Genomic DNA, 24,170 nt, shown 5'->3' on the forward strand with positions numbered 1-24,170 from the left:
TGTGCGTGTTTCTTCTCAAAAACTGAATACCACGTGTATGTTACGGGTGTAAAAATAATTGTGGAGTTATTGGGCTTGCACAGTTATGCAACCCAGTTTCCAACTCGAGACAGCGAACGAGACAAAACGAGAACGTAAGTCCACATCAAAACAGAAGTGACTCAGCCATTGACATGAGTTGTCTGACAGCACAGCACGCCTGGCCTCACCACGCGTTGTCGTCGATTCGTTCCCCTCTGGAACCGCTAGACTCCAAGGTCACCCCTCTATCTCCTGATACCCTCTCCGAGTAGTGACCTCTGTGGCCACCCAAGGAGGCTATATTCCAGGGCGGTCAAAAAACGCCACCATACGCTGGGGGAAAGAATGTCGGGAGGTGTGATGTGCTTCGATCACAAAGGACTCTGGTTTTTACCCTTCTCCATTCACAACACTGTCCAGGTCACGTAGTCAGGCGCCTCGCGAACACATGTAAGTCTTTATCCAAGCTAGTTTACGTCACGAAAAAAGGACACGGACCCTCGTAATGTTACTTATGCACTCGATTCGGGAGCAAGTGTTGTTGTCCGTGGTCCCTAAAAAAATCCCGTTTCTTTAACAAAATCCCTTTCTTTATTAAAAATTCCCTCTTATTAGAAAAATCCCTTTACGCTCGTACATTAATTTATTTGCCAATAAATTGTTTGTTGAGTGTCAACTCACAATCTCGAAATCTTCATCGTTGCGATTAGGTAAAAGTGACAGAAAAGCGATCGTCAAAGAAGACAAATACAAAGATGGATTGAGAAGAGATATAAGCGAAATATTGGTAGCAATTTTTAACCGCAATACACTTTTAATTATTTTCTGTGGAATAATACAAGTTATTTATTACATGTTTCTGACAAAAGGTAATTCATACGGTCCCAAATGGATAATATTAGAAATGTATTGCATCAATAAATTCTTCAGAACGAATTTTCCAGTACGCCGTAGGGGGTTCGTTTTCCATTCACAGGTTTTGGAATTTCTCAATTGGCGGATACGTAATTAAATTGTAAATAAACAACGATCAACTACGACTTACACGATGCCAGACAATAAAGTCAATTCCACTATTTTCTGGTCTTCTACTACATATCTGTGAGTATTTTTATTTCAGTACAACATTGACAAATGTATTTGTGCATTCCCCTTGTTTTGCTGATTAAATTAAATTATTTTGTCTAACTGAAACTGCTCGTAATTATTAATCCATACATCATCAGTTTTGAAGTTTAGTTATTATCCCATTAAGGTTGACCGGGGATACAACATTTCCACGCGGAAAGTTGTAAAACGATATTTTATGCTCGGTCGAGGTTATTTGATTTTAACAATAAATATGCCAAAAACATTCGAGTTTTGAATTGATTCGTGCTCTCACTTGCAATTTTCTCCATGGAGAAACCAGGAAATTGAGTTGCTTTATTCTCGGTGGTGATTTTGATAAGGTGGGAGCGGAAATTTCAATGGCAATACACTCTGGAAATGGTAATGCTGAATTGAAATCCTGTCGTACGGAAGAGAAGCAAGGTTTTGTGCCACCAGAGGCGCTGATTTGAGAAGCCAAAACCTTGCAAGGAAAGACTCCCAAGTGATATCAAATAGCGTAGAAGGTTTTAGTAGTTCAGCAACACCACAACAGATGTTTTTTGCCTTACCTTTATCCCTTTAATATATAGCTAATATCCATGTATCTAGTTCTTATTAGAAGGTAGTGGCGAGAACACAGTCTTCTAATTAGCAGACGAAATATTTACACTAGCACCAAGATCTCTGAAACCTCGTCGTAATTTAACCTCGCGACACTAGCGCCACTGTGCAAGGGTTTCAAATACAGTGGTTACGTTACGTTTAGTTTATGTTTTTAATAAAATAAATTACTGCCTTGGTCAGCATATTTAGTTTTTCATAATCATGGAAACAAGGCTTAATGGTGTTATAAGTGGTTGATCTGTATCCACCCGTCATTGGTCAACTTGAAGCCATTTGCATCAGGGACGTTTTGTGGATCACAACTACAGTATAACCCTATAATTTCCGATCTGGTACTTCATGCCTACGGTTTTGACCGACGCGATTGGAGATTCAGTTTCTATATTCAGTATTCTATTTCGTTGAAATAAAAACATCCGAAATGAAAGATAGTGTACCAAATACACAGCATATTCGTTGCTGTGCTATCTCAATGTACTGAAGAGCGCTGAAGACAACGTTTCCCTTTCAGACTTCCATTCCGAGAAGAATGACGAATATTTAATTATTTCCGCATCGGAAATATAATAGAAAAAGGGCAGGAGAAAGACTGAAAATGGGGAGGGGTTAATCGAATTTTCGCAAAAAATCTGAATTCCAAATTAATGCACATTAAACATGCTAGACCTCCCCACCCCCTGTTATTTTTTTTTTCTCCTGAGCAACAAGATTATACAGTGTCGTTTCCGAACCATCCCTTCTTCCCACGACGGCTTCCAGCGCCATCTGGCTCCTTCATTTCGTTCGATGCTTTTTTGTCAACTTGCCAGCGTCGGCGATTCATAAAATCCACTTGATTTCTAGAAGGACAAAATTATCGAGCTTCTTTTCTCTGTCCCGGCTGTTTCATAGGTTCTAATTAGACAACGCGAAGCAAAGGGTGGGGAGTGTAAACCAATTATTTCTTTCATCTGAGCCTCTTAAAGATGGAAACATCTCTTTTTTTTTATTTTTACGGAAGAGGGACAGAATTTTCCATCATGATCTTTCACAATAGGAGCAAAGCCTAAAATACAGTATACGCTACGGTAAACAAAAGTAAATACACGGATTCGTAATTTAAATTTAAAAGGGCAAAAGTAATTCTGAGTTAATTGCTAATTAAAAATTGGAAGAAAAGAGATAGACAAAGAAACAACATCACTGAAAAATGCCAGTAATTATCTTTGAAATGTTCTTGGCAGGCTTGTAAACAAACACCAGATAGTTGTAATGAAGATAAGACGCCTCGAAACGGTTGGTTTTGTGTTTTTCATATCGTTCATTTAATAGTCGTAGTAGCTATTTTAACTTTTGTATTTACATTTCTGGCTAGTTTCATGTTCTTAACGTCCCACACTAAATTTACAACAGCCCGACCCTATGGCCGAGTGGTCAGTCTCGCGCCTAGCGCGGAACAGGTAGGTCGTGCTGTACGAGCTCTGTGCTTTGAGGAAAAGTGAAAGTTCAGCGCGATATCGGTACGTACGTGTGGGAGAGGGTGTGCTGTTGAACTGTGCTAGTGAAGAATTGGACAAAAGTAAAATATAGAATGGATCGCGAAAATACGATACAAATTAGTTTTGAAACGGGAACTTTGAAACCTAGTCCTTTGGAAGTACATGAATTTATTCATGATAAATTCAAACTGAGTGTGGATGAAATTGCAGCCATACAAATTCCCACGACGATTAAATGTGTATTTTTGAAATTAGTGCGTCCGGGAAAAATGAGAAAAATATTAGAAGAAAATACTGGTGAAGTGAATTTTTATTATAGTAGTGGAGCTGTGACACAAGTGAAACTGAGTGATGCGAATCGAATTTTGAAGCCGGTTCGAGTGTTTAATCTTCCTTTGGAAGTGCCAGAACGACAAATTCGTGAAAAACTGAGTGAATATGGGACAATCGATGAATTGAAAGCAGAAACTTGGAGTGACAAATTTAGGTACAAAGTGTATAATGGGGTGCGTCAGGTTTTGATGGCAATTAAGAAGCCAATTCCCTCCTTTGTGAAAATAGGCCAATATACGGCACATGTAGTATATAATGGTCAAATCCCGACTTGTGAATGGTGTGGTAGTAGTGATCACATGCGGTTTAATTGTACCTTACGGAAACCAACAGTGTTCAAAGTCATGGGTCGTGCAGTTCGGTCCTATAGCGAAGCAATTGCACCGTCTACATCTACACACGAAGATATAAATGTGAGTCAAGAATCAGCACAACTGTCTGTGATAGAAGGGCTTCAACAGGGAAAACATATACAGGAAGAGAAAAATATTCACAAGAATGATCAACAAACTTTGACCAAGGAAGGAACTGAAGAAAATATGCAAGATCAACCAAAAGAACCTGTGTTAAATGTTCAACTTACGCGACAAAGTGAAGAAATTTCCCTGGATACTATGGAGCAGAAGAAGGGTGGACCACTAAGACGACAAGAAGACATAACTAAAGTGCAAGAGGAATCGCGTGATGAAGTGCTACAGAGCAACAAGGAGAGGAAGCAGAATCAGACCAAGCAAAAGGACTTCAGACAAGAAGCTGAACAGGAAAAAGATTCGGAAACGGATAGTGAAAGTGGAAGTGTCCAAAGTAGTACGGGTCATTCGGTTTCCGGCTCACAAAAACGACCAAAGAGTATAAGGAAAGCGTCAGGCAGCAATCGGACGAAAAGACGATCATTGCGACATGTAAAAACAAATGTCCAAGACATGGTTATTGATCCAAGTCCGATAGGCCATGAAAGTTTGTGAATACTGGATACAGGTAATCACTTTAATGATTAGAAAATAGTATTATTTGGAATGAATATTTTTATATGGACTGTCAGAAAGTTAATGATATTGTATTGCGTGGTGGTAGATATTTATGGATTAAGCTATACAAAGGGAAGGGGTATTTCCTCCCCCCTACTAAAATAATATTGTTAGTGTGTTTGTTAATTTTTGGTGTATAACATTAGGGGCATATAAAAATAGTGTAAGAACTATTACTCTTAGATGGGGCAAAGGTGGAAGTATAAGTATTGGGAATACCCAATCCCAAAAATTTTTTTCATAGTATTTATGATGACGACCCTTCGTTTTGCTACAATAAATATAAACAAAATGAAATCCCTTACAAAACAGGCGGCGTTAGAGGACTTTATTATACAAGCTTCATTAGATATTGTATTTCTCCAAGAATGTGGTCAAATGAATTTCAATTTTTCCCCAACGATAAGAGTTCATAATAATGCAAATTTCCAATCGACAGGAACAGCTTTGTTAACACGTAATACGGTTCCCCTCACAAATGTGGTATGTCATCCTAATAATAGAATCATATCAGCAAAAGTTGCAAATGTATGGATATATAACATATATGCTCCATCCGGGTCACAGTGTAGAAAACAAAGGGATGAGTTTTTTGCGCAGGAAGTTGCTGTTGAAATGCAGGGTAGGAGAGAACACATAATATGTGGGGGAGATTTTAATTGTGTATTGTATCCGCAGGATCAAAGACCTGGATTTAACACGTCGAATTCATTGCAAAAATTAGTAACTGGCTTTAACTTCACAGATGTCTGGAGTGACAAATGTTTTGGGCAGAGGGGTTTCACGTATATACGTGACAATTGTGCATCCCGTTTGGATAGATTTTATGTCACACCCACATTACGTCAGAACGTAAAGTCCATCAGTATAACACCTACATGTTTTTCAGATCACAGTGCTGTCATTATGATGATAAATGTGGACATTCCAATAGTCCCGAGAGGGTACGGTTGTTGGAAATTAAATGCTTCAATTCTTAATGAGAAAAATTTCCAACAAGCATTTAATGACCAATGGTCGAGATGGATAACACACCGTCTGAGGAGGATAGATATAATCCGCTGGTGGGAGGAGATTCTCAAACCGGGTATAAAAAGATTTTGTATCAGTTACTGTAAGGAACGGTCGAGAGAGTGGACAAATAAATATAATTTTTACTACAGGGTATTGCGTGAACAAATTCAGCAAGCAACAGACGGGAAAAAAGTGCAAACTGAAGTCAAACGTATACAAGCTGTATTGTTAAAAATGACTGCAGAAAGGCGTCAAGGGGTCAAAATTCGTAGTAGACTTCCTCATTTTGACAACGATGAGGTCGCCTCTATCAGCCATGTAATTCATGAAAGAAAAAATGCTAAAAGACAATGTATTAGTGAAATATTTGATAATGGGGGAACAAAGATCAATTCAGCCCCTGAAATACGTAATTGCATTTATAATTATTTTGAGCAACAATATTCCCAACCAGTGTCACATAATGGAGCTTTAATGGATGAATTGGCATCCGAAGCAGAGGTTTTTACAGATGAAGAAAGTGAAAACTTAAACAAAGAATATACAAGTGAGGAAGTGTTTCGAGCGGTTAAGGTAGGGCAATCATTTTCAGCTCCTGGTTGGGATGGGATACCCAATAAGTTTTATCAAACCTTTTGGAAATTGATGGGTCAAACAATAACAGATTGGATAAATGCAGTGTTTAGCAAGTATCAAATGGGTAAATCTTCTAATACGGGTATTATAATTCTAATCCCAAAATGTCCAAAACCAAGCGAAGCTGGTCATTATAGACCCATCACCCTCCTTTGTACGGATTATAAAATATTGGCGCGATGTATGCTTGGCAGACTTATGCCTTATGTCGACAAATTAGTAGGAGAGGATCAATATGTTTTTGGTTTAAATAAGAAAATCACAAATGTTTTACAAACGATGCGTGAAATAATTACATGTTATAGATTACAGAACAAAAACTCTGAAAATGCTATATTAGCATTAGACTTTGAACGTGCTTTTGACTCGATAAATCATGAATATCTATTTAACGTCTTGCAGGGCTACGGTATACGTGGACATTTTCTTTCAGTATTTAAAAGTCTTTATAGTCATGCAACAGCAAAAATTCAAATAAATGGTTTTCTGACAAAAGAACTCTATATTTATAAAGGTGTAAGGCAAGGAGATCCTTTGTCGATGTTAGCGTTTTGTATTGCACTGAGACCCATTCTGTCTGAAATAGGCCGAAAAGTTCAAGGGATTAACATACACTCTAATACCATTAAGGTGTTAGCGTATGCTGACGATGTTACTGTATTAATAAATGAACAGTCTGATATTGATGAAACATGTCAAGTATTACAGAAATTTGGAAAATGGTCGGGATTAAAAATAAACCAAGAAAAATCGTCAATTTTGAATTTAAATTTGGTTCATTCTCACTCGCAGCGAGGTAATTTTAAGGTTGTACAAATGATACGTATACTAGGTATAATATATACGCACTCTATCCAAAGTATGATCCAATTAAATTATGATAGAGTATTAACTGGGGTTAAAGCGATATTACAAACAAATAAATTTCGCAGCCTTAGTTTACAGTCAAGGGTGACCTTTGTACATGTCTATGCACTGTCAAAGGTATGGTACATGGCAAAAATCCTCCCACTACGGAAGTTAGATATAAATAAACTTAAGAGTGCAGTAAATTGGTTTATTTGGAATGGTCAGATATTGAGGGTGAAACATGTATTACTTTGTTTGCCTTTTGCCGAGGGAGGAATGAATCTTGTGAATATAGAACTCAAATGCCAGGCCTTACGTATTCAAGCTGACACGCAGACATTGATTCAGCATCCACTCAGCCTCACAAGTAAAGTTTTGAGAAGCGCTTTGGACTATATTTCACTAGAGGCTCCTATTGATATTACTAGACTGGTAGACACTTTATGGTATTTTAAGTCAACAATAGTGGATATTAGTTATGCCCTATTACAATCTCCGATATTAACAATACCAGTGACATCGGAAATATATCGCAGACTATGTAAATTAGAACAACCAACTTGTAAAATTATTGAGCAAAATCCTAGAATGAAGTGGAGAGAAATATGGAATAATATTCAGGCTCACCATCTTACATCACGAATCCGATCAGCATGGTATATAATTGTCCACCAAAAATTAATCACTGGAGAGAGACTCTATGATCTTAAATTAATAAATACGCCAATGTGTGCCAAATGTAATGTATCTGATAGTTTAGTCCATAGACTGAGTGAATGTCAAATAATAGAAACATCATGGCTTTATATAAGGAAACTTGTGAGTACTATTTGTCGAACATCAGTGTATAACATCTCTGTAGATATTCTTTTATATCCAGCTTTTGAATATTACCCAAAAACAAAACGTAAAAGTGTACAATGGCTCCTAGGACACTATGCCTATTTCTTATCGACATATCGGCAACCAGATTTTAATATACAATTTGTAAATTACCTCCATCAAGAATACCACAGGATACCTGACTGTAAAAGAAATAGATTGTATGCTAATTTTCTTACTGTAATGTTTACTTGCCCAATGAGTTGAAATGTAAATTGCAAATGTAATGTAATGTAATTGCAAAATGTAATAAAAAAAAAAAAAAAGTGGTTAGCACATCGCGCTGCGACGCCAAGGGTCCCGGGTTCGAATCCCGGTCGGGCTTGGTTGTTTGTGAATGTCCATTTATCAATTTCATCATTTCATCATTCATCCCCATCTTCGCAAATTAGCCAAGAGGCACAAAACGCGAAGTAAAATAAACTAAATCAAATCAAATAAAAAAAAACTAAATTTACAACAATGAAACTAACACTAAACTAAATTTCGTTGCGCAACAGCTTTTTGAGGCCTGCCAAGCTTGCCTTTTTTTTTAACGCGTAGTGAGAGCCTCAACTTTTTTTGGGCTCTCCAGTTGGAGTCCGCCACTGTTGCTGTTAAATATCTCCCCAATCGCCCTTCCTAACACCGAAATGCACACCGGGAATCGAACCCGGTACAGTTTGAACCCGGGATTGCCATCTCCCAGTAACCATTCTGTTATGCGGGAGCTGAAATAATTAGTTAGGGTAACAAGAGATTTTGTATTGAGAATGTGAACACGTAGAAGATAGGAAACATGTTTAATATTAGGAAGAAGAATATTTCATGTTCTATGGCCGCCTGTGACTGTTCTGTGTTACAGCACAAATTCATTTTTATAAATCTTTTCCTTGTAAATGTAAAATGCGTAATACCTAGGAGTACACAAAACTAAAAATAGTTCAGACGCAATCCCCTCTTTTGTCTAAGCAGCCGGCATTTTTTCTTTTCTTGAAAATACGGGCTAAGGAATTCATGAATTCAACTAAGCTATGAAATGTGAACCTAAAACTTTTAATTAATTAATTAATTAACAACCTTCTATTAGACAGGAAAATAATGGATTCTAACCATAGTGTAAAATGTAAGTATTTTTTTTCATCCTGAATGTCACCAATTAGCTTAGCGACTCCGAAAACTATGGATTCCACACTAATATCGGTCATTTTCGCAACACAAACTCATATCAGCCTGAATGTTAGACAACCAGAGAAACACCTTCGTTGTGCGGGATTGCATAGAGTGACGGATGTCTTGTCTGTGCGGAATTTAATATCGGTCGTTTTCGATTATTTTTACATGTCACCCCCTTCCCGCCCAACCCCTAGGGGTGCCAGAGATGTCTCATCCCCACAGTATTTCTTTCGAGATTGCAAGTGATACGTGTACCAAGTTTGGTTGAAATCGCTCCAGGTGTTCGAGAGTTATGCAGGAACAAAGATACATACACACACACATACATCCATTTGTATATATATATATATATATATATATATATATATATATATATATATATATATATTCAAAATTGAATTAAAGTTATTATTCTTGCGCAGATCAACTGGTAACAGCATGAATAACTATGCAATGCATCCTAATATACAGCCGACTCTACCATGTGGCTGCAGATTTTAAAATTCGGCTAACAACAGTGCAATAATGGCATTTTATTACTCTGATTTAATTACACACGTGTTACAGAAAAAATACAAACGTTAAAAACCCATACTGTACTCATTATTATTATTATTATTATTTAAGAAGGTAATTGAAATTTCAGTGAAACCGAACTCCAAATATTAAAACAAAAATGAAACTGAATTTAAAAATTCCCGCGCGAAGTGAACATATTCAGGTGTCATGTATATTTCTAACTGGTAATGTTCTAGAACTGCAAACCAAATGTTACTTGGCCGTGATAGGGATGGGACTTGTAAATAATTTTGTGTGCACAGTGGCGGCGATTGGATTCCAATACCGGGGGGTGGGCCAGGTGCCAAAACTAGGGGGCAAAGACAGTTTATTTCCTTTTGTATATAAGGTTTTGCATAGTGCGGGGGCAAAAGTAGCGTACCTCCTTGCCCCCCCTAATCTCCGCCACTGTGTATGCATGATCTAGTGGTTCGGATTTTTACATCCTTTCTGATCTGTAATTTACTAAGAGGACGGGAGGGTGTGTTGTGCAATGTGTGAAAAATAAGAATGTTATAGACACCAAGACCAAGACTTTGCTAAGATATTTAAAAATCGAACTCACCCAAATTTTCTTTATTGATTGATTTTGTTTATTTTACTTCGCTTTCTGCCACTTTTGGCTAATCGCGAATGTGAGGATGAGTAATGATATGATGAATGAATACACACAAAGAACACCTATGCCCCTGGCGTCGTAGCCCGCTGTGCTAACCATTCTGTCACGGAGCTCGGCAAAAAAAAATGCTTTACTATGCGACTTCATTTCACCTGAGTATTTGCAGATACGTCATATGTATTTTGTTCATGGTACGCAATTGCAAAGTCAATTTACAAGTGCAAATGTGAATCTGTTCTGCGTGGTTGCATACACTCACGAAAAAATTCCGATTTTCGAGGGTTCCTAGGGTCAACACGAGATGTCACACATTGTTAAGAAAAGTTGAGTCAATTTTCGAGTGCAAATGTGAACCTGTTCTGCGTGGTTGCATACAATCACGATAAAATTCCGATTATCGAGGGTTCCTAGGGTCAACACGAGGTGTCACACATTGTTAAGAAACGTTGGCTGCCTAAATTACTTCCATTCGCCGTGAAAGATTTTGCGGTGACTCTGTGTGTGCATGTTGCTTGTACTCTCTACTCCTTCTTTCGGTCTCGATAACACCCGTACTAAACTAAACGCATCGTCCAATTCACACTCGTACACACATACACTTGCAGCAATTAAAACGGAACGAAACCCAGAGCGAAAATTACTACATTTCGCTGGTGAAAGAAGCATTTCGATTTAATTTTCGGGGAAATAGCCCTCGCACGAAAAATCAAATTATTCCATCCTCAATTATGGCGGCGAGAGGAGAGAATTTAATTAAAACTGTGAAAGGTAAGACAATATGTCTCTCTTTTAAGTAACAGCCTATTCGAAACTCACTCACTCCGTTCCTTTCTCGCTAAATTTGCCCGTAGGAGCTGCGTAATTTGCGTTAATTGCTTCGCGTTATGCTATGCTACAATGTCGGGTGCGAATCTACTATCTTCGCAGTGTTTGATCCCGGCGTTTCGTTTCCATGGCAACGAGAGAGGGTGTGAGAAATTCAGCAGCCGCATATGCGTTGCTCTAACGTCCTACGTGCTTATACTCGGGGACGCGAAACGAGGCGGATGGCAACATTTTCGCTGTTGCCGCATCGACCGAATTTATTCGGATGTTTGCAACAATGCACGTTTTCGTCTTTGTAATATACATGATACAATATTGTAGCAAAGGTGTAGGATGACAACGAACCATTTCATTTTAGAGAAAAGATTGGTACTTGGGATAGGCAACGATGCGTGGTGAACGTTGCCACATCGTGTGCAGGAAGCAGCTATTCTTGCCTCTCGATTGATTTAGTTTCCCCGTCACCAGCGCGCTTCTATCTAGGTATAGAGGAGAAGGTCTAAATATGGTCGACGGTTTAAATATGGGTTTTGGAGTTATCAGCGCTCCCTTGTGCTGCAGCCTGGCAGAGGCTATTGGAACTGGTTATCTGTCAAGGACAAAGGTTGCGGCGCCAATTTGCAAGAGAAAGTGGTGGTTAGTTTCGGCCTTGGACGCTGTTATAGAATTGCAACCTCCGAAAACTTCTTGCAGGTATGTTTTAACTCAGCGTTTTCTGAATTCTCATCTGCTTTGTGTAGGTTATGATATTAGCGGTACATAATGTGGGCTTTTATAATGCCATGATTTGTTTGTGAAATATGTACCACAGAGAGCGAAAATAAATTGAAGAAGAAAAATAGCGTGATGGTCTAAATATGGGCTATGACATAAGGTCTAATGTTGAGATCACATTTTCAACAAATATTTGGATGTTTTTCTTAATTTCGATTTTTCCCATTCCGCGTGAGTTTCAAAACAACGGATTATTCATAAATATGAAGTTTATAATGTTTTAGCGATAAATGACTGTTTTTTTAAATTTTAATTGCATTTTGTGATATTGCCACTAGTAGCCCATATTTAGATCACAATTTTGAAATACATCATTTTACCATTATTTGGAAATTGCTTTTTTTAAGAAAAATGGAGACCTTCTATACTTTAGCATGCTATTACATTTAAGTATATATTTCATAAATATGCATTTTAAAGGCAGGTGCTTGATCCGTATATTAAATTTTTTTCCTCCGAAAATGACAACATAAGAAGGGAGGCCCATATTTATACCTTTTCCTCTACTGTTCGCATTTTCAGCGGGCGGCTGGGAAACAACGAATCAGCGATCAGTTGAATTATCTTCGACTGACATCGGGCATTTTCGTGTCACGAGGCACCCGAACGTTGCTGACGGGACTAAACAAATGAGCGTCTGTACACAGCATGATGCCAAACGTACTGGAAAACGAGAGAGGGAGAGAATTGATTAGCGCTGTTACTGGATAAATGTTGTACAATAGTACACAACGCACGGAAAATTAGTACACAAATGTCCAAAAAACTGTACAAACAAAATAATAGAAACAACTGACAAAAACAGGCGCACGCTAGGCAACGATGTCAACTCTACAGCTTTTACTTCGGAACTGAGGTTGTTGATACTCATCGAGCCACCCCCCCCCTCAAGACGATTGGTGGACCGACAGAGCTATGTAGCAAAATATAGGTCAGTCGCCAGATTGATCCGCGATCAGTACAGGCTAGGAAAAGCATAAAAAGAGGGGTTTAATCGAAAAAAATGTGAATATGGAAGCAAAACATAATAGGTATAATACGTACTTTTCGGTCCGATTTCTTCAAAATTCCCTGAAATTTTGATATTTTCAATTGAAATTCCCTTTTGGCTTAAAATTCGGTCACAATTTCCCTGGAAATAGAGAAATTTCCCCTCATGTGGCAACACTGCTCGAAACCAGATTCGTGTCCGGTCGCTTCCTCTCGAGCTGTGTCAGAGATACCAAACTGGCGTTTCAATGAAGACTTTAGCTATACCTGGTTTTTTAGAGGGAGCGAGGGCTACTTCACTGAAAATCCTAACGTCGCACCCTATATACACTGTAAACAAGAATAATTTTCGCATTTGTTGATATGGCCGTATAATATTTCAATTTTTCCTTTCCTGTTGTCACGATAAGCAAGACTATGAAAACCATTTGTATTCCGAAATGGAAGATCGGAGAGATGGTTATTGAGTGTTCAGAACCTATTATACATACAGCGACAACTAACAGTATATATGCTTCAATTTGAGTAATTGTTCATTGTAAAATTGCGCGCGAGCTTGCAACACTGAACACCTGTTTCATATTTTTTCTCTCTTCTCGATGAGTTTAGATGAGGTGATAATTGTTGTTTCCTTTGCATGGGGAAGTGATACTCTCGGGCGTTCGCGAATGCGAGAACGAATCCCGTTTCTTTGTTTGACATTGAAAGAGGCTGGGGAACTGCAAATAAATGCACAGCCCACGCCCAGTGTTGCCAACTCGCTAACACACTTGTCACTAGAATTGGTAAACAGTTTTACCAGATTTCCGGTAATTTCCACAGATTTATTACTTACCCTTTATGAAATGTTAATATTATTTGACTGTTCTTGAAACACTGTAATTTACATCGTGAAAAGGATACTGTTTCCATTCCTTGCCTTATTAAATGAGTTATTCTCTTCTATATGAACAATGAAATCCCGTCAACATTTTTAGAACACGTTGATATGACCACTTGCACTCTCTCTCTGTCTGTTAGGTGAAGAGGGGAAAGACAGAGAGAGAGAGAGAGAGAGAGAGAGAGAGAGAGAGAGAGAGAGAGAGAGAGAGAGAGAGAGAAGATGGAGAGAGAGAATAAGTTGTCTTCCTTTCTTTATATCTCTCTCTCTTCCCCCCCTCCCCAGTGATGTGCCATAGACTATAAGTTTATGTCTACATGCGTTGTCTACACGTAATCTACGCGTAGATTACATTGGGTTGTAGTTTACTAGACTACGTAGACAATCTAAAGTGCATTAAAAATAATTTGCAAGAGTTTCATGAAAGAAAGTGACATTTTGAAATATATTGGTTTCTAACGAAATGAAAAGTATCCTATTTACAACAAAATTTATCTTCTTTTCTATTATCAACTATGGAAGAAGATAAATAGTATGCAAAAAACAACAACAGATGGCAGTCGTGAGGCAAAAGTGGTCTTTTTCCAATATAACACTAGAATATTTCCTACGTTAGGTTTATTTCCTAGGTGAGAAATTGTTCGAATTTGGAAGAAAGAGTATGAAAAGTTCTCCTCACACATCAGCAACTAATACGCAGTATAATTTTGTTTTACTTCCACGGCTCCCTTTGCTAAGTTATCACCATGTTGTTTACATAGATTACGTAATGTACGTGTATAAAATAGTCTACGTGTAGAATGTAGACTATTGTTGTTTACGCGTAGACGCACATCACTGCCCCTCCCTTCTTGCTTTCTCTCTTTCCGGAGGTAGGGCAAGATAAGGAAGATGAAACAGAGAGAGAGAGAATGGAGAGGAGGAAAAAGAGAAGTAGAGAAGAGAATTCTCACTTACTTCCTTACTCCTTTCCTCTCTCTCTCTCTCTCTCTCTCTCTGAGCCCCTTTCCTACAAGAGGAGGAAGAAGAGATATAATCGTAAGAAAGAGAGAATAAAGAAGAAGGAGGTAGTGTGTGAGAGAGAGTGGGTGAGAATGAAAGAGAGAGAGAAAGAGAGACAGAGAACTAACTTCATGATCAACCGAGACACACTCGATAATACAGCGTGTCCACAATGAGACTCCAACATTTTGAAAGTCTATAACTTTTTCATTTTAAATTCTATAGCTGTGATTCCGGAAGCAGCAGAAGCAGAAACTCAAAACGTTTATGTGGTAACGTTTTAGTGCGCGCAATAGCCGTAGTGGCGCTGCAGCACTCGATTGTTTGAAAATGGAGATTCTAAATGAGCGTGCACAGGTTGTGTGGTGGTGTGCAAAAACGAAATCACTTATTCAAGTGCAACGAAACTTTCGTCGTGTGTACAATAAGGATCCTCCGACATTCACGACTATAAAGAAGTGTTGTGATCAGTTTTTGGCGACCGGCAATGTTTTGAAAGGACACTGTGGTGGTAAACCCAGAATCCAGGAACAGGTTGTAGAAAATGTGCGGAGGTCATTCGAAAGGAGTCCACAGACGTCAGTAAGACAAGCAGCGAGAGAACTTGGTATGAAACGGTCGACAGTTCACACAGTTCTTCACTGCTTGTCTTACTGACATCTGTGGACTCCTTTCGAATGAACATGTGCACGCTCGTTTAGAATCTCCATTTTCAAACAATCGAGTGCTACAGCGCCACTACGGCTATTGCACGCACTAAAACGTTACCACATAAACTTTTTGAGTTTCTGCTTCTGCTGCTTCCGGAATCACAGCTGTACAATTTAAAATGAAAAAGTTATAGACTTTCAAAATGTTGGAGTCTCATTGTGGTCACGCTGTATTTGTTCGTTTCATCAAGGTGGGCATGTGTATTCTCGGAAGCCATAGTCAGCGCCTTCTTGTCAACAATGCTTGAGGTCTCGTACATCCAGTTTTGATAATTCTTCCATGCAGAAAAGGCGTGTATCCATTTTCAGATAATTAAATGACATGCGGGGACTTCCATTTGAGGAAACGATCGTCACACAATGAACAATTACATTCAAATATCCTCCACTCCAGTTGTACGTCGCATTTCTTTACCTAACAGGCTCGCAATCATGGCGGCTCCATCCCATAATACGTATTGTGACGATGTCGGTGAAACACCTATATTGCGCCCCCTATAATTTCAAGAACATAAAAATAATTTCCAATCCAAAAATTTGCCTGATGCTAGGGTGAATCAAAAAGTAAGTTACACCCGACCCGTGTTCCTGTACTAAGAGAGATAAAATAATCACGCTTGGTGGCAACACTGTCTGGAATGTTTTCTTCACACACCACAAGAAGCAGCCGTGCTTCAGCTGGTTTAGTATGCGAGTGAGCAGTGTTGCCACACGAAGGGAAATTTTCCTTTTGCAGGGAAATTCAGACGAAATTTTAGCCAAAAGGGAATTTCGATGAAAAATACCACAATTGCAGGGAAATTTTAGTTAAGCCACATTTTTATGTTATTTATTTATTTTGCTATTCCTACTTGTTTCTGCTCCTTTAAGTTTATTGTACGTTGCTTTTATGCATCTTTGGATAAATAGTAACGATGAGGATTAAAAATTAAATGGATTCCTGAATAGGATTCAAACCTGGGACGGTCAGGAAGTGATGAAACTGAAATGTGAATATTTTTTAAAATATTTTTTATTCAAACGAATAACGAATTCAACGGAATACTTAACTACGTACTACTACTGCTTGCACCACCACCACTAATAATGCTGCTGCTACTACTACTTATCATTATTATTATATAATTTGCTCAGGTGAAGGGAAAAATTGGTCCAAAAAGGAAAATTTTGCCCCTTTGAAAGGGAAATTGTGCTCTCATATTGTGGCAACACTGGTAGTCACAGTGTCAGTATGGCGCGTCGTATTGAGGTGGCGTCCAACATTGAGGTGCGCTCCGTCGTCCGATTTTTGTGGGCACAAAGGCATAATCGGAGTGAAATCCATCGCCAATTGTCGAGGTGTATGGTGAGAATGCGATGTCATGCCCCATGATCAGGAAATGGTGCCAGATGTTCGAAGAGGAAAGAACAAACGTGAAAGACGAACAGTGTGTTGGGCAGCCTGCAACTGTGAACACTATCGACAAAACGTAGCGTGTGAATGCAATCATCCTTGCCAACCGCCACGCGAAAATAAAAATAGATTGCAAGTGAACTGAACATATGCTACGATAGTGTGTCTATGCTGATTCTTCACCAGTTGGGTGTATCGTAAACTATGCTCTCACTGGGTGCTGCGATTGTTAACCGATGAGCACAAAAGTAATCTCAATTGAAATTAGACACAAGAAATAAAAAAACTGGTCACACAATTCAAAAAGCGCTTGGAATACTTTGGTGACTATGTCGAAAAAAAGTTATATGTTCATGCATTTTTGTACAGTAAATATTTTCTTTCTAATGTGTTTCTTTTTTTTTTACAAGGGGGCTGTAACTTACTTTTCGATTCACCCACGTATGTAGCAACAAATCTACGCGATCGCACAGTAAGGGATTGTCACGTGATAACTACCAATGCAAGCGTTCGTTTCACGAACGATAGGTCACCCAGTTCTCTGGTAACAAAGACAGGTGGTTGGCAACTATGTTTCGCCGACAACTTCAGCTGCCTTCACTTTCTGCGCGAGTGTTAATCGGCGTCGAAAACGTTCCTAGTCGGCAAGGTCAGTGTCTCGTATTGCACATGCTGAATCCAGATGGCAGCAGAGTCGCGTTTTTATTCAAGTTCACTGCACTCATTGTCTGTGCACTTCTCTCTGGTTTTTGTTCCAGTTTTTATTGTAAACGGCTACGGGACTCCAAGGGTGAGACGCATATTCAAATAAAAATGTATAATATTTTGATATTCACATTGTAGTTATGTAATCCAAACAAGTTTCGATCACGTGCACCAGTATCTACATCGCCTTCGTTTGGTTATTGTGCCTTGTAGTCGATATCAGATGTACGTACAGCCACCAGCAATAAAAATGAGAAACATAGATTAGGGATGGCCAGATCCGGATCTTCGCGGATCCAAAATCCGGATCCGGATCGAAAAAGAATTCGGATCCGGATCCGTTTGGCCATCCCACATGAGCGCTTCTTTGGAAAGTAAGAATGTGTTTATAACATATTGTTACCTGCTAATATATATGGACATGGCGAAAAATGGAGCGTGTAAAATGGACGGACAAAGTAAGAAACGAAGCCGTACTGAAAAGAGTTGGTCAAAAAAGATCTATACTGGAGACCATCAAGAAGAGGAAAAGAAACTGGTTAGGGCACTGTCTAAGAAGAAACTGCCTGCTAAGAGATGCCTTGGAGGGAATGGTTGAAGGAAGAAAAGTCCGTGGAAGAAAGAGATATCAGCTTATGGATGATATTAAATTAACTGGGTCGTATGCTATTACGAAGCGTAAGGCAGAGAACAGGGAAAGCTGGAGATTGCAGTGAAAAACCTGCCAGTTAGGCAGAAAACAATGAATGAATGAATATATATATATATATATATATATATATATATATATATATATATATATATATATATATAAGGCAGGCAGAGAACAGGGAAAGCTGGAGATTGCAGTGAAAAACCTGCCAATTAGGCAGAAAACAATGAATGAATGAATATATATATATATATATATATATATATATATATATATGTGTGTGTGTGTGTGTGTGTGTGTGTGTGTGTGTGTGTGTGTGTGTGTTTATAGTGCGCGTGTCGCGTGCGTGATTTGTAATTAATACACTTACAAGGGACGTTATCTAAGTGTCCCCCTCCGATTTCGATTAAATTTGGCAGGTGTATAGAGGGGCCCAAAGGAAGAAGTACATGTTTTTGTGTTTCAGCTAAAAAACGGATTTAGGGGGCAACCTCTGCCCCGCTCAAATGTCAAGATGAGGAGAAATTGAAGTGGTGATCTGACCCCGAAACCACGTAAATATGGCATAGGAAGAAACAGGGGGCGTAGGGTCCCTCTATACACCTGCCAAGTTTCATGAAAATCGGAGGGGGACACAGGGGACAAATGCCCACTTCAATTTGTCTTCATTTTGACATTTGAGGGATTTTGCCCCCTAAAACAGTTTATTAGCTGAAACAAAAAAACACAAATTTCTTCCTTTGGACCCCTTTATACACCTGCCAAGTTTCATGGAAATCGGAGGGGACACTTAGATAACCTCCCTTGTTGGTCTTACACTTTGTAACTATATAACACTGCATATATTATAATGTTTTATTTTAATTTTTAAAACTGTAACTGTAGAAAAATTGTATAATTTTTGTATAACATTTCTATCTTGTTAAATGTGTTAAAGGTTTCATCCTGGAATGGAATATCTCATATGTGTGTTTCCATTTCCAATACATTCGAATGAATACATATTCGTTTCAGTGGCATTTACAAAATCACCTCTGACATTTTATGTTAAACAAGTAAGATTATTTTTGTGCACGAGTGTGTTAGCCGATGCGTAGCAAAGTATTTTAGGAACAACACTTGAAAAAACAATTATTGTAGGACTAACTAATGAAAAATTTCTTTTGCAATCGAAGATCATAAAACACATTTTAAGGTGTGGTAATATTATAATGGGATTGAGATACCAAACTATCGGATACAGATCCGGATCCGGAACTTTCGGATTCGAATCCGTTTGGCCATCCCTAACATAGATCCTGAAATACTATGTGTGTTGCCTAATATAAGTGTACTTACTATCCTTCCTTATGTCAAGCGGTAATTTTTCACGAACAGTTCGTTAAAACCGAAGTTGGGGTTGACTATAAACGAATTTGTAAAGTATTTGGGACGGGACTAGTGATTCTGGTTCAATGTAGCCGAATACAGAGTTTACTGTACAGTGGGATGCACAAGTATTGCTTGGCAATTTCTCTACGACTATTTTCTTTAATATGTAGCTTTTTAGAATCCTGCAGGACTTTTAAAACTCGTGTACTTATGCATTTCACTGTACAAGGTAAATAAACCCAAATGTGCCCCTCACAACAAAGACATATTTAGGGGGGTCCAGGGTGTCCGGACCCCCCCCCCCCCAAAGGATTAGCAAGTACTAAAATTAAATAATGAAAATATGCTCGTTTAGCATTTGTTGTATAATCGATGGTTATTAATTGCCTCTGAACGTATTGAAAGTCAAGGATTATATTGGGATCATACAGCTTTAAATGACATTACAAAGATTTATACACACTACTACTCATAATATTGTGCATAAAATATTAATCGGAAACTTTACTTTTCTCCAACTGCATCTAACATTCTTATTGTTATTCAATAAATATTCATTTCGTCATGTATTTGGCAGTAAATTCATTGCCAGCACTTGTTTCAGGTAAGCTACATAATGAATATGTGCTGTTATATCTTTATTCTTAGACCGTGTCTTTACCTATTCATGTAATAATAATACAATATTAATTCATATGTTGTAATTAGTATTACTTTCATTAAATGCAATTATTATTATTATGACTATGACCAACATTACTCTGAATGGTTAATACAGTTGAATATGTTTACCCTAGAAGAAAGAAGAAAAATGATAAATTTTGTACAGAAGATATTAACTTTCCAAGTTGACAGTGAATACTTTTTGAATACTTTGAATACTTATAAAATTCCCTGATATTCCCATAGGTATATCTCAATTCTCACATGCCTAAACAAGGCCAGAGGTTTAGTAGCTGATCTTGTTGAAACCTACAATTTCAATTTATGTTGATGTATGAGATTGTAAGATCCACTGTTTTATTTTATAATTATGTATTCAATTTTGTAATTTTGTATAACCAATTTTGACATAGTGATATACCTGGTTGTTTAATCGTTATCATCACTTAAATAAATATTAGTATTATTATTATTATTAGAACAATACACAGGTAACTGCACAATATTATATAACAATAAACAATTATTAGTATCAGAGATATAATAGATCTCGTTGAAAACTGTAAACTGAAGTGTAAATATGCTAACTTGTTATGTTCTGTTATTCTATTTTATTCGTGTAACTTTGTACTTTTGTATTTGACTTAGTGCTGTATTAGGTTTCATAATGTGCTCAACACTTAAAATAAACGATTATCATTATTATGATTATTCCTGCCTCACAATAAGTCTTTCTGATATTTTTGTCCCCGTTACTTCGGTACTCGAGACAAAATCCAATGTATCCTTTCGAGACCATCTGTAGAACCACATAGAACTGTGAATTTTCATGAAAACGTCCAGCAGAGAGCTTCTAACAACCCTTCTTTTCTTCTTCCAGTGATCGATTGTCAAGTGTCTTCGTGGGCGGCCTGGTCCGAGTGTGACGTCGACTGCGGGACCGGGATGATGACCAGGACGAGGACGGTCGAGAGGGAGCCGGAGAACGGGGGCAAGCACTGCCCCTCCCTCGTCCAGAAGAGGGGCTGCCAGGGTGTCAAGTGCCCGCACAACCCCCGAAGCGCCATCAAGGGTAAGTGGATTCAGGTTATTGGGAGGCGGGGACGCGAGATCAAGTCTTGTGTGCAGCCATTGTAACCTATTTCTTCACTATGGCTGTTTCATTATAATCGTCTTGCAGTAATTGAGTTTTACAGTTATAGGAAGTGGAGAATGTATAGCAGTGACGGAAGAAAATAAGGAAGTTCTTTTATTAGGAAGAAAACAGACGCAAAATACAATTTTAATAGTGGTTGTTGCTTCGAAAATATGCAAGAAGTTTATATGTATGATTCACATATGCAATGTGTATCTATAAAATACGTTAAAAATACGCATTTGCATATGCAATATGCATATTATCCGGCCCCTATTTATAATCATTATCTTCCTTTATGTATGATAAAATATTGAAAACGCAGGGGCGTATATTCCAGGCTAGCTACGTTATCTGCAAAGCCTGAAGCCTAGAAAGTAAAAGACTGAAGAAAAATCGATTAGAAACTGTGAATGAACCTGATTTCAAAAATAAGATAATGGCGATTCTGAAGTTGACAACCTGAATTCTTAGGTGTTGGCAACCTGAATTCTTAGGAGTTTGCAACCTGTATTCTTTGGAGTTGGCAAACTGAATTATTAGGAGTTGGCAACCTGAATTCTTAGGAGTTTGCAACCTGTATTCTTTGGAGTTGGCAACCTGAATTCTTAGGAGTTGGCAGCCTGAATTCTTAGGAGTTTGCAACCTGTATTCTTTGGAGTTGGCAACCTGAATTCTTAGGAGTTGGCAACCTGAATTCTTTGGAGTTGGCAACCTGAATTCTTTGGAGTTGGCAACCTGAATTCTTAGGAGTTGGCAACCTGTATTCTTTGGAGTTTACAACCTGTATTCTTTGGAGTTAGCAACCTGTATTCTTTGGAGTTGGCAACCTGAATTCTTAGCAGTTGGCAACCTGTATTCTTTGGAGTTGGCAACCTGAATTCTTAGGAGTTGGCAACCTGAATTCTTAGGAGTTGGCAACCTGAATTCTTAGGAGTTTACAAACTGTATTCTTTGGAGTTGGCAACCTGAATTCTTAGGAGTTGGCAACCTGAATTCTTAGGAGTTAGCAATCTGGATTCTTAGGAGTTGCCAAACTGAATTTTTATAAGTTTGCAAACTGACCACCGTTGGGATGGCTACGTGACTTCCTTGAAGACGTCAAGAATGGGCGAGGACCTCTCCGATGGCGCAGTGGAAGTGTCGTCGCCTTGAAATCAAGGGGTCCCGGGTTCGATACCCGGTGGAGGCACATAGTGGTTCGGATCTCACTTTAAACTGTAGGTCCAGTCCCAATTAGCCTTACTGTGCATAAAGTGGACTTAAAACACCAATTCAATCAAACAATCAATCAGTCAAGAATGGGCGTAGTCTTCTCCCTTCCTCCATAGCTAGTCCAGGAGCTTAGACTCAGCATACGCCACTGTGAAAACGGTTACGCTAAATAATAATGAAAATAATAACAACATTAATGCACGGAACACTGTTGGATGTTATCGTAAAATTAGTAGTATTCCGTTAAAATGTAACAGCCTTCCTATCAATTCCTCCCCTCTCCAATCAACTTTCATAGGAAAACAACAGTCATGGCTTGAAACCCAAGGAACCGCTATTAGAAAATGGAAAAAAAAATCCGTGGAAATACGGCAATCAGGAAATCCTATATTTTCCCAACCTTCCCCCCAAATTAATGACTATAAAAATAACATTCTCTTTTGTTGCTTCATGCTGTAGCTATAGCCCAGAATAACAAGCCGTGACGTCCTTTCTTAGTTTCTCCAGCGTAATTGCAATTTCATTAACAAGATGTCGCCACCGGTGGTTGCTTCCCGGTAAGAAAGTTCGTGGAATATTGAGGAAACCAAGGAAAAGAAGGGGGAATGAGAATCGAAAGAAGAGGGTAGGCGAACAAATGGAAACGGGATGGACCCTAACGAGCCCATAGGGGAGCACGAGGGGCGAGGGGGGAAGAAGAAAGAAAAAATATTCTGGTGGAAATTTACATTTGAGCTGGAAACATTGTCGAGCATCTCCTAGGAAAGGGAAGATTTTTTTTCTTCATTATTTTAGTTCACAGAACTCACTGGAAGAAGGAAGAAGAGATTTTTTTTCAGAAATGAAAGTAGAACGATTCCATGTGTTGGGGGACATTGATTTTCCTCTGCGTGTTGCTTTTGAAGTGCTAAGTTCTTGGAGTTCCTTCAGAAAGAAATGAGAGTTTCTCCCCGTTGAGTTCAAACACAGTTTCCGTTGTCTCGCAGTTGAACTTCATTCAAGATTGCTTTCTGGAAAGCTTCTCCCGGGCACAATATGGCTTTCATAAGTGGATAAATTCTTCCAGTCACGGGACTAGCTTCACTACTGAAAATTTTACCTGGTTAGTTGCAGCAATTCTTATTTATTTATTGTATCACCAGAGCTCGAAATTGGAATTTTCTCAATACGGAATGTTTTTCTTTCATTAACATGCTGGTGTCTTCTTTTTTGTCAATGATTATTACAGCGAAGAGATTACCTACTAGTGAAATGATGGGTTGTACTGTAATTAATATTATTATATAATTGCGTAATAATATAATTATGGTGTGGGTGTGTGTGTATATATGTTTGTTCCGGCATAACCCTCGAACGCCTGGAGCAATTTCAACCAAACTTGGTACACGTATCACTTGCAATTTGGAAATAATATTTTTGTGATAATACACCCCTGGCACCCCTAGGGGTGGGGTTGGAAAGGGTGACATGTAAAAATAATTGAGAACGACCGATATTAAATTCCGCACAAACAGACATCCGTGACTCTATGCAATCCCGCACAACGATAGTGTTTCTCGGGTTGTC

At 38.5% G+C, this 24,170-nt stretch overlaps 1 protein-coding gene across 1 annotated transcript in view; it reads left to right on the forward strand.

Moving 5' to 3' along the window:
- vex (somatomedin B and thrombospondin type 1 domain containing protein vexed) overlaps positions 1-24,170 on the forward strand; it is a 242,948-nt gene that overhangs the window by 57,417 nt on the left and 161,361 nt on the right. The window contains exon 2 of the mRNA XM_083140357.1: positions 21,135-21,326. Coding sequence (XP_082996483.1) covers positions 21,135-21,326 — 192 coding nt within the window. The remainder of the gene's footprint in view (positions 1-21,134; positions 21,327-24,170) is intronic.

The sequence above is a fragment of the Lepisma saccharinum genome, chromosome 18, assembly GCF_977018435.1.
Source record: "Lepisma saccharinum chromosome 18, izLepSacc3.1, whole genome shotgun sequence".
In the NCBI taxonomy this organism is placed as follows: Eukaryota; Metazoa; Arthropoda; class Insecta; order Zygentoma; family Lepismatidae; genus Lepisma; species Lepisma saccharinum.